This window comes from Scyliorhinus canicula, chromosome 12 (assembly GCF_902713615.1).
Source record: "Scyliorhinus canicula chromosome 12, sScyCan1.1, whole genome shotgun sequence".
NCBI classification, from domain to species: domain Eukaryota; kingdom Metazoa; phylum Chordata; class Chondrichthyes; order Carcharhiniformes; family Scyliorhinidae; genus Scyliorhinus; species Scyliorhinus canicula.
Window position 1 is genome coordinate 118,488,646 of NC_052157.1, and position 16,306 is coordinate 118,504,951.

At 52.1% G+C, this 16,306-nt stretch overlaps 1 protein-coding gene across 2 annotated transcripts in view; it reads right to left on the bottom strand.

Moving 5' to 3' along the window:
• The window catches only part of LOC119975122 (vacuolar protein sorting-associated protein 37D-like), a 102,028-nt gene that overhangs the window by 17,406 nt on the left and 68,316 nt on the right, over positions 1 to 16,306 (bottom strand). For both annotated transcript variants that reach the window (XM_038814681.1, XM_038814680.1), the window contains exons 3-4: positions 8,746 to 8,917; positions 1,973 to 2,055 (exon numbers count right to left, since the gene is read on the bottom strand). In XM_038814681.1, coding sequence (XP_038670609.1) covers positions 1,973 to 2,055; positions 8,746 to 8,917 — 255 coding nt within the window. The remainder of the gene's footprint in view (positions 1 to 1,972; positions 2,056 to 8,745; positions 8,918 to 16,306) is intronic.

The window sequence follows — 16,306 nt, forward strand, 5'->3', positions numbered from 1 at the left end:
CCTCCGTCATGGTGAAGACCATGGCGAAGGTGGAAGAAAAAGAGTGCCCCCACGGCACAGGCCCACCCGCCAATCGGTGGGCCCCGTTCGCGGGCCAGGCCACCGTGGGGGCACCCCCCCCCCCCCGGGGTCAGATCGCCCCGCGCCCCCCCCAGGACCCCGATGCCCGCCCGCGCCGCCAATCCCGCTGGTCAGGTAGGTGTTTGATTCCCGCCGGCAGGAGAGGCTTGACAGTGGCGGGACTTCGGCCCATCGCGGGCTGGAGAATCGCCGCGGGGGCCCGCCGACTGGCGCGGCGCAATTCCCGCCCCCGCCGAATCTCCGGTCGCGGAGAATTCGGGACACAGCGGGGGCGGGATTGATGCCGGCCCCGGGCGATTCTCCGACCAGGCGGGGGTCAGAGAATTCCGCCCTAGGTTCCTGGGGATGAGCTTATCAGAGGCAAACCACCACAAACGCGGCTTGAATCACAATGAAATAAAACTGTTCAAGCGGCTGAATATTCAATGTGTATCACCGGAACTGACACTTTGAAAAATTATGGTATCATCCATTGGAATATATATGGATGTCCCCCACCCCATTCCCTCCACCACACCCACCCCTACCACCAAATAACTTGTGGGTACACATAAAACCCTTCTGCTGTAATGACCCAATTAGCGGCATGAGTATGGTTACCACCATGAAAGGTTGATGTGTTCACAATGTACCCTGTCAGACTGTTAATCAGCTTGCAAATTCTTCCATTATTTCACATTATTCTTCAAGGGAAGAGTGTAAAATCAAGAAAACTCCAATTTTGAAGTGACGTAAAGAAATCGGTCGTTTCTTGCCTACAGGACTACGAAGAATGACCAGTCAATGTGGCAGCCAGGACACCAGAAAACATCCCTCTCTTCAGCATGGTAGCATGGTGGTTAGCTTAAATGCTTCACAGCTCCAGGGTCCCAGGTTCGATTCCCGGCTGGGTCACTGTCTGTGCGGAGTCTGCACGTCCTCCCTGTGTGTGCGTGGGTTTCCTCCGGGTGCTCCGGTTTCCTCCCACAGTCCAAAGATGTGTGGGTTAGGTGGATTGGCCATGCTAAATTGCCCGTAGTGTCCTAAAAAGTAAGGTTAAGGTGGGGGGGGGGGGGGGGGGGGGTTACGGGTATAGGGTTGATACGTGGGTTTGTGTAGGGTGATCATGGCTCGGCACAACATCGAGGGCCGAAGGGCCTGTTCTGTGCTGTACTGTTCTATGTTCTATGTTCTTCTATGAATGACATCAGAGGTGGTTAAAACGTAACTGAAAGAGCAGTCAGGACCTCAGCTCAATATCTCACCAAGCCTGAACCTTCAGCCTCGATTACGTCTCAGAGCCCAGCTTGGCTGTAACCTCAGATGTACAGAGCCGCAGAACAATCAAAATAACATTAAAAAGTGCAAACTCATTTGATTAAGAGGTGTGAAAATCAAATTAAACCTATTTCGGTCAAATCACTTAGACTAAGGATTTTGGTCTCGGGTGTGTTTACATTATTTCCTTCACATCTCTCAGTCAGACAGTCTAATATGAAAGCAGTGTTACATTTGTAATTATTTCAGAGGGTCTGTACCCTGACAGATTATTCTGTCTTCCTTCACTCTAGCTTAAGATATTCTTTACACAACCTAAATTGTACCCCCTTTTCTTCCGTATTAAAGAATCTCTACAGGCCATTCGGCCCATTGAGTCTGGACCGACCATCTGAAAGAGCACCCCACCTAGGCCCCCTCCCCAGCCAAATTGTAACATTTGGACCTGTGTACACCATAACAATAAACTCATTGAGAGCACATAAATAAAAGTACAAATTAAGTAAACCGAGGGATATTTGAATATTCATTTCGCTGCACATCATTAAATAACGTCTCCGCTTTACAAATTGGCAGTTTGTGACGGGGGTTAACAAATGGGCCCGCGGGGATTTTGTTTTTGTCAAACCCTCACCTCGGATTCATCTTCGGTTTTGACTGCGTCTCTCTGCAGGAGCTCCAGCGCAGTCCTGGGGTTCTGTCTTTCCAGATAGGCAGCTGTGGAGACAGAAACCAGAGTCGGCCACATCAGCAGATTGTAGCGTCAAGCAATTACAGCAGCATATGCTGGTAACCTATTGTCCCGACCAAATGTATTCCCGGAGGTTTCACCACATATCTTTCCCCCAAGCTCTAGCCATTAATTGACCAACACATCCATCCTTCTGACGCACTGACTTCCTACGCCAACTGGAAAGCAGAAAGATTCATTACCCAATCGGATGATGACTAGCATCAGCCAAACAGCCTTTTATTTCTCATTTCAATATTTTTAATATCTGGCAGAGAGATATTCAAAGAAAATCCAAAAAAAAACACAATCTTTCTTCATGTCCCGGTCATTTTTCTCCAGGTTTGCACACAGTAGAACATAGAACATAGAACATACAGTGCAGAAGGAGGCCATTCGGCCCATCGAGTCTGCACCGACCCACTTAAGCCCTCACTTCCACCCCCTCGGTTAAATTGTGTTGGTTCATGGTAAATTCTGCATTTATAATGAAGTGTCCTGGAGATTGATCTTCAATACCTAGAAACCCCAGGTCAATCGTGGAGGGTTGGCAATGCTAATTGTCCGCTGGACAGAATCCATCAAATTGCTGCCAACTTCTAGTGATAGACTTGGGGGGGTTTCTGTGAAAATTCACAATTTTGCCCCCTCTTGCAACCAGCAGTTGAAATGTTGGGAGTCAACACACTGTGCCACAGCAACCAGCATCCTCACACATCATCCTCCAGACAGATCCTCAAACTTAGAGTCACATGGGGCCATTTAACAGTCACCAATAAGAAAGAGGTTGCATGAGTGGAGACAGGCAACTATCCCAGATGGCTGAGTGATAACCTGGCAGGAAGATTGCTTCAGTTTATTATGGTACATTGGTAGCTTCACAACCGTATCAATGGAGGCTTGAGTCATCCACTCACTGTTTGCCCATCTGGAAGAGAGGATGTTAGCCCATTAATCCCATGCCGGCAATAGGCCATGCACACACTTCTCTATCGTAGATTCCATCTAACGTAATCGAGCTCCGGAGGAAACATTTTGCAACACTTCTTTCTCAACCTTTTCATCTTATGCCATTTGTCCTTAAGTGTTATACCATGAGCCCAAATGAACGCTATGATGGATTGTATCATTCTGTCTCTCTTCCCCAATTTTCAGAACATCGGTACAATAAAAATTATTCTAACTTCTACTTTCTTCCATTCATTGACCTTAACCAAAACCCTGGACTCCACCTGTAGCCACCTGGGTTGGCCACTTCCCGATTCCAAAATGGAGGCCCGCAACGAATAATGGGAAAATTGGCCAGCCACAGGAAAACAAGCAGGTGCAAGGTTTCCTGTGTATTAAGACTTGCAGAACCCAGACAGAACCGAAACCAATAGCCATCTACATACTAATGAGCAATCCCCAGGAACAATTTGAAACATTAAAGCGATCGGGACCAAGACAGACTCCCCGGCGCCAGCGGGAGCCAGGACAAAGGCAGGCCAACGGACACATAGGGCCCGCCCAACGATCAGGGAACAGCTCCAGTATTGGAGAAATCGATTGAAACGATTGGGACATGGTCCAATTAATTGGGACCAAGTCCGGGGCCGCCCAAAAGGGCGCGAAACCCCTGGGGGCTATAAAGTAGTGTCCCCAAGTTCAGTTCACTCTCTTGGCAGTTCTCGAAGAACTCTTGACCGTGACTCTCAGCAAGGAGAGACCTGCCTAGCAGCTGCACCAACCAAGTAAGTCTCCAGTCAACGCACGCTACGAGATAGATGCTCCTAGCTACTATTCCATACCAGCTTTGAAGCCAGCAGATTCAGACCCAGACTAAGACCATTGTTCCTCTGACCTGGTGGGCCATTAGAAAGCTAAGTATAGGCCTTTAGTTGTAGTGATAGTCTAGTAAGTAGAGTTTAATGCATGAGTAGTGATTGACTGTGTGTATAATAAATGTGTTTTGGTTTGAAACTTACTAACTGGTGTATTGAGTTATTGATCAGCACTTGGCTTTGAACCACGTGGTGGTATCGGCAAGATACCTGCCGACTCTAGAGGAAAGGTTATTAAACAGAGCAATTAAGTAAAATCACACTTAGCAACACACCACGCAGGTGCTTGAAGTGCTGGTGAATGCAGTGCAGTCACTGAGTCATCCTCAAAGACTATCACAGTGAACCTAGTTAAGGACAATGATCAACCCCATCTGTATTGCTGTTACCCATTCATATGGCAAATGGGGCAGGTTAACAATATCACAAATGCGGCAATTGCTGTAACACTGAAAAAAACAGTACAATCAAACTGCCCTGATAAATAGTTATAATAGCAATTATAATAGTGTGAGATTTCAAACATTAAAAAAACTTGTATTTATATGGCGCCCTTCATATCCTTAAAACAAATGCATTGCTTTTGAAACACACTGGGTGAGATTTTAACTCAATCAAAACCCACCCACATATAATGTTAAAATCAGTCCACAATCATTGTTGTTACATAGGCAAATGATACAGTCAATGTATACGTAGCAACATTCCACAAATACATTAACATACTGAAATCATTATAAGTAGATTGGGTTACATTAGCAGCGAAAAAGAGCTAAAGATGGATTATTATGAGTAGATGAGAATTAGGTGGGTCAGAGATCAGGTAACTGTGTAAGTGAGTAGGTTAGATGATAGGCAGGTCGATTAGTGAGAAGGTGGGTGGGAAGACAGTACATATGTCAGATAGTTGAGTCAGGTAAGAAGATAAATGGTCAGGGGGTTGATTATAAAAAAGGGAATGGGTTTCTTGGGGTTGGTTACTTTCTATCGATATGCATCTAGAAGTGGGTTCTTTAGCTGGGAATTTATTGCAGTTTTTCAGTGTTTCCATTTCTCCGGCTCCTAGCTCAGTGAGAAGGCAAGTCACTCAATCTCCTGCCAAGTCCTGTGAGGTTTTGGTGAAGAGAACATGTGTGAACCTTGGTCACGTGGTAGGGCTTTCGCACCTGACTCAGAATACCCTGGCTTCAAGGATTTGAGGACATCACCTCAGCTGAAAACCTCTGTGTAGTGTTGAGGGAGCTGTGATAAGATGTTAAACCAAGGCTCCTGCACCTTATCAGGAGGATGAAAAAGATCCCTTCGACCGCCATAACAAAGTATCAAGTCATTTATCTCCTTGCTGTTTGTGGGACCGTTGCTGTGCATAAATTGTCAGCCGGGTTTGCTGACATTGCAACAGCGACTGGGATTCCAAAGTATTTCATTGGCTATAACTTCCTTTGAGACATTCCGAGATTTTGAACAATGCTTTATAAATATGTAAGTTTTTAGAACGGTCGCTCAGCCTCTGGTGGAAGTACCACAACCATTTGCACTGAATTTTAAATAGTGTGCTCTCATCAGATTATTAGAGCAGTTAAACTGTTTGATTTATTTCCAAACTGGCATAGGTTCTGTGAACAGCTGTGTGTCCCTGCTTACCTATACTTGTGGAGAGGCCCCGCAGCTACAGGATAAAAGCAGATGGGAGTAGCCACCGAGCTGAGCTTCTGTAATGAGGAGATAATGAGGATGCACTTCTGCACACAAACAATGCACCGGGGAAATCCTACCAAGTGACCATGAAATAAGCTCCACTGCGACTACCATCTGCTTCTGCGACTTCATCCATCTGCTTCATGGGCACCATCTGTGAACCTCACGGAATCCTCGATGGTGGCGTGTGATTGTTGCCAGGAGCTGACAGCCTCTGGCAAGTGCCAAACAATCAAATCAGTGTGGGTTTGTTGCCAGTGTCAGCATTTCCCCCTTAGCTCCTAGTCAGCCACCCGAGGTGAGTCAATCCCCTCCCTCGTGGGTTGTGGTGGGTTTTGGGCCGGGCGATTTGATTGGTTACTTGGCAGTCAACCGCTGATATGTCTCAGACATCAAGTGGGGATTAATAACCAGCAAGCACTGATCAGAAACCATGGAACACATCACGCAAGTGGAATGGTTGAGTTATTGGAGAGGCAGAGCAATGCTTATGCTGCTACACCAGAAATTTCGAGGCCTAGATTAATAATTCCACCCTATGGCAGTTTGAGAACTTGAATTCTGTTTTAAAAATCTGCAAATAAAAAGCTGATATCAGTAAAGTGACCTTGAAGTTGTGAGATGTTGTTCACAACTCCAGGGTCCCAGGTTTGATTCTTGGCTTGGGTCAATGTCTGTGGAGTCTGAACGTTCTCCCCGTGTCTGTGTGAGTTTCCTCCGGGGGCTCCGGATTCCACCCTCAAGTCCAGAAAGATGTGCTGTTAGGTAATTTGGACATTCTGAATTCTCCCTCTGTGTACCCGAACAGGCGCCAGAATGTGGCGACTAGGGACTTTTCACAGTAACCTCATTGCAGTGTTAATGTAAGCCTACTTGTGATAATAAAGATTATTATTATAAATCCAATTTGTTCACTACTGTGCTTTAAGGACATCTGCCTGGCTGAATCCACGCTGTTGACTCTTACTGACCTAGCTCAGCTGGATCAAAACCACCATCCAGCGATTCAAATCTTTCACCACCTTCTTCAGGGTAATTACTAACTGTCATTAAGTGCTGACCTTTTCAACAAAGCCCACATCCCAAGAATTATTTCTTAAAATGTATCAGTGGAAAGACTGTGCTAATCCAGATTAAACTGTGGTTTAATTTAGGTCCTGCTTGTGGTGGGCATGTTGTTCCCTTTATGGTTTCAAATGTTGTCACCGTGTGGATTGAACAGTGTGATGTGACACAGTGCAAAGATGTACAAGTGCAATGCCTCTCTGTATGCTAATTCCAGTCTGGGCATTGCATTGATCCATGCGATACTCGGGGCGGAATCTTCCTCGGCCGCTGCTGCTGGGAGCGGGAAGGAAGGGTTTGATAGAGTCATCCAGACTCAAAATGTTAGCTCCCTTCTCTCTCCACAGATGCTGTCCGACCTGCTGAGGTTGTCCAGCAGTTTTTGTTTTTATCTCCTTCTGTGGTTTGGCGTCAAATTTTGTTTGATAGTGCTCCTGATGTTTTATCACTGAAATGTACTAGATAAATGCAAAATGTTGTTTGATCATATTTGTCTGAGTTTATGCTGAGTCACAGCTCGATTCACAGTGCAGCAGTGCCTGAAAGGTGTCACACTAGGAGTCTTGTGGTAACAAGTGTCTGACCTACACTCACTCTTTGTGAGGTTAATAAAAGCAAGCAGATGATTTTGATCGGCCTCCCACACAGCAATTGGAGGCAGCACGAGATTACGGCAGCAATGTGGCGGAGCATGGTTCAAACATTCACGCAAGTGATGATATTTACTCTGTCATTTCCAGCAGTTACTATTATTGTTGACAACTATTTTTTAAATGTCAACGCTCATGAAAACATCCCCCCGCCCCCCCCCCCCCCCCCCCCGCCTATTTTTCTGCCCTCTTCCCCTGAAGGTGCTGAATGTCAGTGGAGCACTCAGGAACAGGAATCTGTCCCATCACTCGTTGTCTTGATTCACCTTTGAAACATGTGATCCAATCCTTTGAGATTTCAATTATCCCAGCATCCCTGTTGGGGGAAGCTGAGCCCACATTTCCACTGCCCTTTTCTGGAAGAACTGCTTCTTGATTTCACTCTTAAACTCCTAAATCGCTCTACTTTTAAGATGATGCCAACTCTTTCTGGATTTCCCACAAGACAAAGCAGCCTCTCTGTGTCAACCCTATCAAATGCTTTCATCATGTTCAGCACATCAATTAGATTGGAACTCAAGGGAATGCAAGCTAAATTTACAGAACCTATTGTAATAATTTAACCCTTTTTATTCCCATGTTGTATTCTCTCTCCATTGGTCACATTTGACGGGCAGCACGGTAGCATTGTGGTTAGCACAATTGCTTCACAGCTCCAGGGTGCCAGGTTCGATTCCGGCTTGGGTCACTGTCTGTGCGGAGTCTGCACATCCTCCCCGTGTGTGCGTGGGTTTCCTCCGGGTGCTCCGGTTTCCTCCCACAGTCCAAAGATGTGTGGGTTAGGTGGATTGGCCATGCTAAATTGCCCTTAGTGTCCAAAAAGGTTAGGTGGGATTACTGGGTTATGGGGATAGGGTGGATGTGTGGGTTTGGGCAGGGTGCTCTTTCCAAGAGCCAGTGCAGACTCGATGGGCCGAATGGCCTCCTTCTGCACTGTAAATTCTATGAAATTCTATTTCATGTTTGTGTTTTAACTGTGATAACTTGATTTTTCCATTAGCTTGTGGCAACTTGTATTGTAATTGTATTGATGTTAAAATAATGCGAATTGGAAAATTTAGACTGCGATATAAACCAGCTTGGAGGCTGAACTTAATTTTTATTGCGACCTAGTGATGCGGCCGATTGGGGGTTGTAACCACTGCTGTCCAACTGTTCCTTTCATCTGTGTGTGTGTGGGGTGTGTGTATTGTGTGAAGTGTGTTTGTGTGTGTGTGTTTTGTGTCTGCATTTTTTTTGTGTGGCTGTGTTTGGTTTTTGTGCGTATATTTTGAGTGCTTTGTGTGTGTGGGGTGTGTGTATTGTGTGAAGTGTGTTTGTGCGGGGTGTGTTTGTGTGTGCGTGCTGGAGCGTGTGCAGGTATACAGGAAAAGGCTGACTAGAATCAATATTCGGGGGAGGTGACGGTAAGGCAGCACGTTTCAGAAGGAGAGTTGCTTACCCAGTTTTCTCTGCTTGCACTCATAAATTACAGTCACCTCCTGCAACTCCTGGTATTTCTTGGCCAAATGCAGTTTCTTGTCATCTAGCCGAGGCTGCAAACTGAGATTATCTTCAGCCATCCTACGGTTACCGGCTAGAATCATCTCTCGCTCCAACTGCAATGTCTGTAACTGGAAACAGAAACACACACACTTTAACCCCAGAAATTCACCAACACCAGATGTACCGGATGAAGGTTTGGACCAAAGTTTTCCCTGTGCATTCTGAATAATGTGTATGTTTGGGATGTGTATTCCCCTTGCACAATTACATTCCATTGGCATTGATGGACATCAGGATGCTTTTCAATGCATTTTGAGGTGAACTTTCCTCCCCAGTTAATGGGTTTAAATTTGCCAATCTGCATGCTCTTTCTGCAATGATGGATTTTGTAACAATTATAACAATGCAGCACGACAAATACAATAACAGTGGCGCACCCTCTCCGGCAGTGGGATTCTCCGTTCCCACAGCCCACCAATGGGGTTCCCCGTTGTGGTCCCACCACGTCGTCGGGAAACCCGTGGGTGAGGGTGCGCTGCCGACGGACCGGAGGGTCCCTCCGACGGAGAATTCCTCCGACGGAGAATTCCGCCGGTTGTGTTTCAGCTTGGTAAAATGATGTAATTAACGGGAGGAGCAAGTGTACCAGACATTTTGCAGAAAAGCAGTTTAATTGAGTTTTAGAGAGGGATGTGAGCTCTGTCAAGACTTACTGCCCTTCCGAGGCTCACTGCCCTGCCGAGGCTCACTGCCCTGCCGATCTCACTGCTCTGCCGATCTCACTGCTCTGCCGAGACTCACTGCCCTGCCGAGACTCACTGCCCTGCCGAGACTCACTGCTCTGCCGATCTCACTGCTCTGCCGAGACTCACTGCTCTGCCGAGACTCACTGCTCTGCCGATCTCACTGCTCTGCCGATCTCACTGCCCTGCCGATCTCACTGCTCTGCCGATCTCACTGCTCTGCCGATCGCACTGCTCTGCCGATCTCACTGCCCTGCCGATCTCACTGCTCTGCCGATCTCACTGCTCTGCCGAGACTCACTGCTCTGCCGATCTCACTGCCCTGCCGAGACTCACTGCTCTGCCGATCTCACTGCTCTGCCGATCTCACTGCTCTGCCGATCTCACTGCTCTGCCGATCTCACTGCTCTGCCGATCTCACTGCTCTGCCGATCTCACTGCTCTGTCAAGACTCACTGCTCTACCGAGGCTCACTGCCCTGCCGATCTCACTGCTCTGCCGAGACTCACTGCCCTGCCGATCTCACTGCTCTGCCGATCTCACTGCTCTGCCGATCTCACTGCCCTGCCGAGACTCACTGCCCTGCCGATCTCACTGCTCTGCCGATCTCACTGCTCTGCCGATCTCACTGCTCTGCCGAGACTCACTGCTCTGCCGATCTCACTGCTCTGCCGATCTCACTGCTCTGCCGATCTCACTGCTCTGCCGATCTCACTGCTCTGCCGATCTCACTGCTCTGCCGATCTCACTGCCCTGCCGATCTCACTGCTCTGCCGATCTCACTGCTCTGCCGATCTCACTGCTCTGCCGATCTCACTGCTCTACCGAGGCTCACTGCCCTGCCGATCTCACTGCTCTGCCGATCTCACTGCTCTGCCGAGACTCACTGCCCTGCCGATCTCACTGCTCTGCCGATCTCACTGCTCTGCCGATCTCACTGCTCTGCCGAGACTCACTGCTCTGCCGATCTCGCTGCTCTGCCGATCTCACTGCCCTGCCGATCTCACTGCTCTGCCGAGACTCACTGCTCTGCCGATCTCACTGCTCTGCCGATCTCACTGCTCTGCCGAGACTCACTGCTCTGCCGATCTCACTGCTCTGCCGATCTCACTGCTCTGCCGATCTCACTGCTCTGCCGATCTCACTGCTCTGCCGAGACTCACTGCTCTGCCGATCTCACTGCCCTGCCGATCTCACTGCTCTGCCGATCTCACTGCTCTGCCGATCTCACTGCTCTGCCGATCTCACTGCTCTGCCGATCTCACTGCCCTGCCGATCTCACTGCTCTGCCGATCTCACTGCCCTGCCGATCTCACTGCTCTGCCGATCTCACTGCTCTGCCGATCTCACTGCTCTGCCGATCTCACTGCTCTGCCGAGACTCACTGCTCTGCCGAGACTCACTGCCCTGCCGAGACTCACTGCTCTGCCGATCTCACTGCTCTGCCGATCTCACTGCCCTGCCGATCTCACTGCTCTGCCGAGACTCACTGCTCTGCCGAGACTCACTGCTCTGCCGAGACTCACTGCTCTGCCGAGACTCACTGCTCTGCCGATCTCACTGCTCTGCCGATCTCACTGCCCTGCCGATCTCACTGCTCTGCCGATCTCACTGCTCTGCCGAGACTCACTGCCCTGCCGATCTCACTGCTCTGCCGATCTCACTGCTCTGCCGAGACTCACTGCTCTGCCGATCTCACTGCTCTGCCGATCTCACTGCTCTGCCGAGACTCACTGCTCTGCCGATCTCACTGCTCTGCCGATCTCACTGCTCTGCCGATCTCACTGCTCTGCCGAGACTCACTGCTCTGCTGATCTCACTGCTCTGCCGATCTCACTGCTCTGCCGATCTCACTGCTCTGCCGAGACTCACTGCTCTGCCGATCTCACTGCCCTGCCGATCTCACTGCTCTGCCGATCTCACTGCTCTGCCGATCTCACTGCTCTGCCGATCTCACTGCTCTGCCGATCTCACTGCTCTGCCGATCTCACTGCTCTGCCGAGACTCACTGCTCTGCCGATCTCACTGCTCTGCCGAGACTCACTGCTCTGCCGATCTCACTGCTCTGCCGATCTCACTGCTCTGCCGATCTCACTGCTCTGCCGAGACTCACTGCTCTGCCGAGACTCACTGCTCTGCCGATCTCACTGCTCTGCCGAGACTCACTGCCCTACCGAGGCTCACTGCTCTGCCGATCTCACTGCTCTGCCGATCTCACTGCTCTGCCGAGACTCACTGCTCTGCCGATCTCACTGCCCTGCCGATCTCACTGCTCTGCCGAGACTCACTGCTCTGCCGATCTCACTGCTCTGCCGAGACTCACTGCTCTGCCGATCTCACTGCCCTGCCGAGACTCACTCCTCTGCCGATCTCACTGCTCTGCCGATCTCACTGCCCTACCGAGGCTCACTGCCCTGCCGATCTCACTGCCCTGCCGACACTCACTGCTCTGCCGATCTCACTGCCCTGCCGAGACTCACTGCTCTGCCGATCTCACTGCTCTGCCGATCTCACTGCTCTGCCGAGACTCACTGCTCTGCCGATCTCACTGCTCTGCCGAGACTCACTGCCCTGCCGATCTCACTGCTCTGCCGAGACTCACTGCCCTGCCGATCTCACTGCTCTGCCGAGACTCACTGCTCTGCCGATCTCACTGCTCTGCCGATCTCACTGCTCTGCCGAGACTCACTGCTCTGCCGATCTCACTGCTCTGCCGATCTCACTGCTCTGCCGAGACTCACTGCTCTGCCGATCTCACTGCTCTGCCGAGACTCACTGCCCTGCCGATCTCACTGCTCTGCCGATCTCACTGCTCTGCCGATCTCACTGCTCTGCCGATCTCACTGCTCTGCCGAGACTCACTGCTCTGCCGATCTCACTGCTCTGCCGATCTCACTGCCCTACCGAGACTCACTGCTCTGCCGAGACTCACTGCTCGGCCGATCTCACTGCTCTGCCGATCTCACTGCTCTGCCGAGACTCACTGCTCTGCCGATCTCACTGCTCGGCCGATCTCACTGCCCTGCCGATCTCACTGCTCTGCCGATCTCACTGCTCTGCCGAGACTCACTGCTCTGCCGAGACTCACTGCTCTGCCGATCTCACTGCTCTGCCGAGACTCACTGCCCTGCCGATCTCACTGCTCTGCCGATCTCACTGCTCTGCCGAGACTCACTGCTCTGCCGATCTCACTGCTCTGCCGAGACTCAGTGCCCTGCCGAGACTCACTGCTCTGCCGATCTCACTGCTCTGCCGATCTCACTGCTCTGCCGATCTCACTGCTCTGCCGATCTCACTGCTCTGCCGATCTCACTGCTCTGCCGATCTCACTGCTCTGCCGAGACTCACTGCTCTGCCGATCTCACTGCCCTGCCGATCTCACTGCTCTGCCGATCTCACTGCTCTGCCGGGACTCACTGCCCTGCTGATTTCACTGCCCTGTTGAATCTTACTGCTCTGTCAAGACTCCCTTCCCTATCAAGGCTCACTGCTCTGTCGAGGGTCACTGCTCTGTTGAGGCTCACTGCTCTGTCGAGGGTCACTGCTCTCTCGAGTCTCACCGCTCTGTTGAGGGTCACTGCTCTGTCGAGGGTCAGTGCTCTGTCGAGGGTCACTGCTCTGTCGAGGGTCACTGCTCTGCCGATCTCACTGCTCTGCCGATCTCACTGCTCTGCCGATCTCACTGCTCTGCCAATCTCACTGCTCTGCCGATCTCACTGCTCTGCCGATCTCACTGCTCTGCCGATCTCACTGCTCTGCCAATCTCACTGCTCTGCCGAGACTCACTGCCCTGCCGATCTCACTGCTCTGCCGATCTCACTGCCCTGCCGATCTCACTGCTCTGCCGATCTCACTGCCCTGCCGATCTCACTGCCCTGCCGATCTCACTGCTCTGCCGAGACTCACTGCTCTGCCGATCTCACTGCCCTGCCGATCTCACTGCTCTGCCGATCTCACTGCTCTGCCGATCTCACTGCTCTGCCGATCTCACTGCTCTGCCGAGACTCACTGCTCTGCCGATCTCACTGCTCTGCCGATCTCACTGCTCTGCCGATCTCACTGCTCTGCCGAGACTCACTGCCCTGCCGATCTCACTGCTCTGCCGATCTCACTGCTCTGCCGATCTCACTGCTCTGCCGAGACTCACTGCTCTGCCGATCTCACTGCTCTGCCGAGACTCACTGCTCTGCCGATCTCACTGCTCTGCCGAGACTCACTGCTCTGCCGAGACTCACTGCTCTGCCGATCTCACTGCTCTGCCGAGACTCACTGCCCTGCCGATCTCACTGCTCTGCCGAGACTCACTGCTCTGCCGATCTCACTGCTCTGCCGAGACTCACTGCTCTGCCGATCTCACTGCTCTGCCGATCTCACTGCTCTGCCGATCTCACTGCTCTGCCGAGACTCACTGCTCTGCCGATCTCACTGCCCTGCCGAGACTCACTGCCCTGCCGATCTCACTGCCCTACCGAGACTCACTGCTCTGCCGATCTCACTGCTCTGCCGATCTCACTGCTCTGCCGATCTCACTGCTCTGCCGATCTCACTGCTCTGCCGATCTCACTGCTCTGCCGAGACTCACTGCTCTGCCGATCTCACTGCTCTGCCGAGACTCACTGCCCTGCCGATCTCACTGCTCTGCCGATCTCACTGCTCTGCCGAGACTCACTGCTCTGCCGATCTCACTGCTCTGCCGAGACTCAGTGCCCTGCCGAGACTCACTGCTCTGCCGATCTCACTGCTCTGCCGATCTCACTGCTCTGCCGATCTCACTGCTCTGCCGATCTCACTGCTCTGCCGATCTCACTGCTCTGCCGATCTCACTGCTCTGCCGAGACTCACTGCTCTGCCGATCTCACTGCTCTGCCGATCTCACTGCTCTGCCGAGACTCACTGCTCTGCCGATCTCACTGCTCTGCCGATCTCACTGCTCTGCCGATCTCACTGCCCTGCCGATCTCACTGCTCTGCCGAGACTCACTGCTCTGCCGATCTCACTGCTCTGCCGAGACTCACTGCTCTGCCGATCTCACTGCCCTGCCGATCTCACTGCTCTGCCGATCTCACTGCCCTGCCGAGACTCACTGCCCTGCCGATCTCACTGCTCTGCCGATCTCACTGCTCTGCCGGGACTCACTGCCCTGCTGATTTCACTGCCCTGTTGAATCTTACTGCTCTGTCAAGACTCCCTTCCCTATCAAGGCTCACTGCTCTGTCGAGGGTCACTGCTCTGTTGAGGCTCACTGCTCTGTCGAGGGTCACTGCTCTCTCGAGTCTCACCGCTCTGTTGAGGGTCAATGGTCTGTCGAGGGTCACTGCTCTCTCGAGTCTCACCGCTCTGTTGAGGGTCACTGCTCTGTCGAGGGTCAGTGCTCTGTCGAGGGTCACTGCTCTGTCGAGGGTCACTGCTCTGCCGATCTCACTGCTCTGCCGATCTCACTGCTCTGCCGATCTCACTGCTCTGCCGAGACTCACTGCTCTGCCGATCTCACTGCTCTGCCGATCTCACTGCTCTGCCGATCTCACTGCTCTGCCGATCTCACTGCTCTGCCGATCTCACTGCTCTGCCGATCTCACTGCTCTGCCGAGACTCACTGCCCTGCCGATCTCACTGCTCTGCCGATCTCACTGCCCTGCCGATCTCACTGCTCTGCCGATCTCACTGCCCTGCCGATCTCACTGCCCTGCCGATCTCACTGCTCTGCCGAGACTCACTGCTCTGCCGATCTCACTGCCCTGCCGATCTCACTGCTCTGCCGATCTCACTGCTCTGCCGATCTCACTGCTCTGCCGATCTCACTGCTCTGCCGAGACTCACTGCTCTGCCGATCTCACTGCTCTGCCGATCTCACTGCTCTGCCGATCTCACTGCTCTGCCGAGACTCACTGCCCTGCCGATCTCACTGCTCTGCCGATCTCACTGCTCTGCCGATCTCACTGCTCTGCCGAGACTCACTGCTCTGCCGATCTCACTGCTCTGCCGAGACTCACTGCTCTGCCGATCTCACTGCTCTGCCGATCTCACTGCTCTGCCGAGACTCACTGCTCTGCCGAGACTCACTGCTCTGCCGAGACTCACTGCTCTGCCGATCTCACTGCTCTGCCGAGACTCACTGCTCTGCCGATCTCACTGCTCTGCCGAGACTCACTGCTCTGCCGATCTCACTGCTCTGCCGAGACTCACTGCTCTGCCGATCTCACTGCCCTGCCGATCTCACTCCTCTGCCGAGACTCACTGCTCTGCCGATCTCACTGCTCTGCCGATCTCACTCCTCTGCCGAGACTCACTGCTCTGCCGATCTCACTGCTCTGCCGATCTCACTGCTCTGCCGATCTCACTGCTCTGCCGATCTCACTGCTCTGCCGGGACTCACTGCTCTGCCGAGACTCACTGCTCTGCCGAGACTCACTGCTCAGCCGAGACTCACTGCTCTGCCGATCTCACTGCTCTGCCGATCTCACTGCCCTGCCGATCTCACTGCTCTGCCGATCTCACTGCTCTGCCGATCTCACTGCTCTGCCGATCTCACTGCTCTGCCGATCTCACTGCTCTGCCGATCTCACTGCTCTGCCGATCTCACTGCCCTGCCGAGACTCACTGCTCTGCCGAGACTCACTGCCCTGCCGATCTCACTGCTCTGCCGATCTCACTGCTCTGCCGATCTCACTGCCCTGCCGTGACTCACTGCTCTGCCGAGACTCACTGCTCTGCCGATCTCACTGCTCTGCCGAGACTCACTGCTCTGCCGATCTCACTGCCCTGCCGATCTCACTG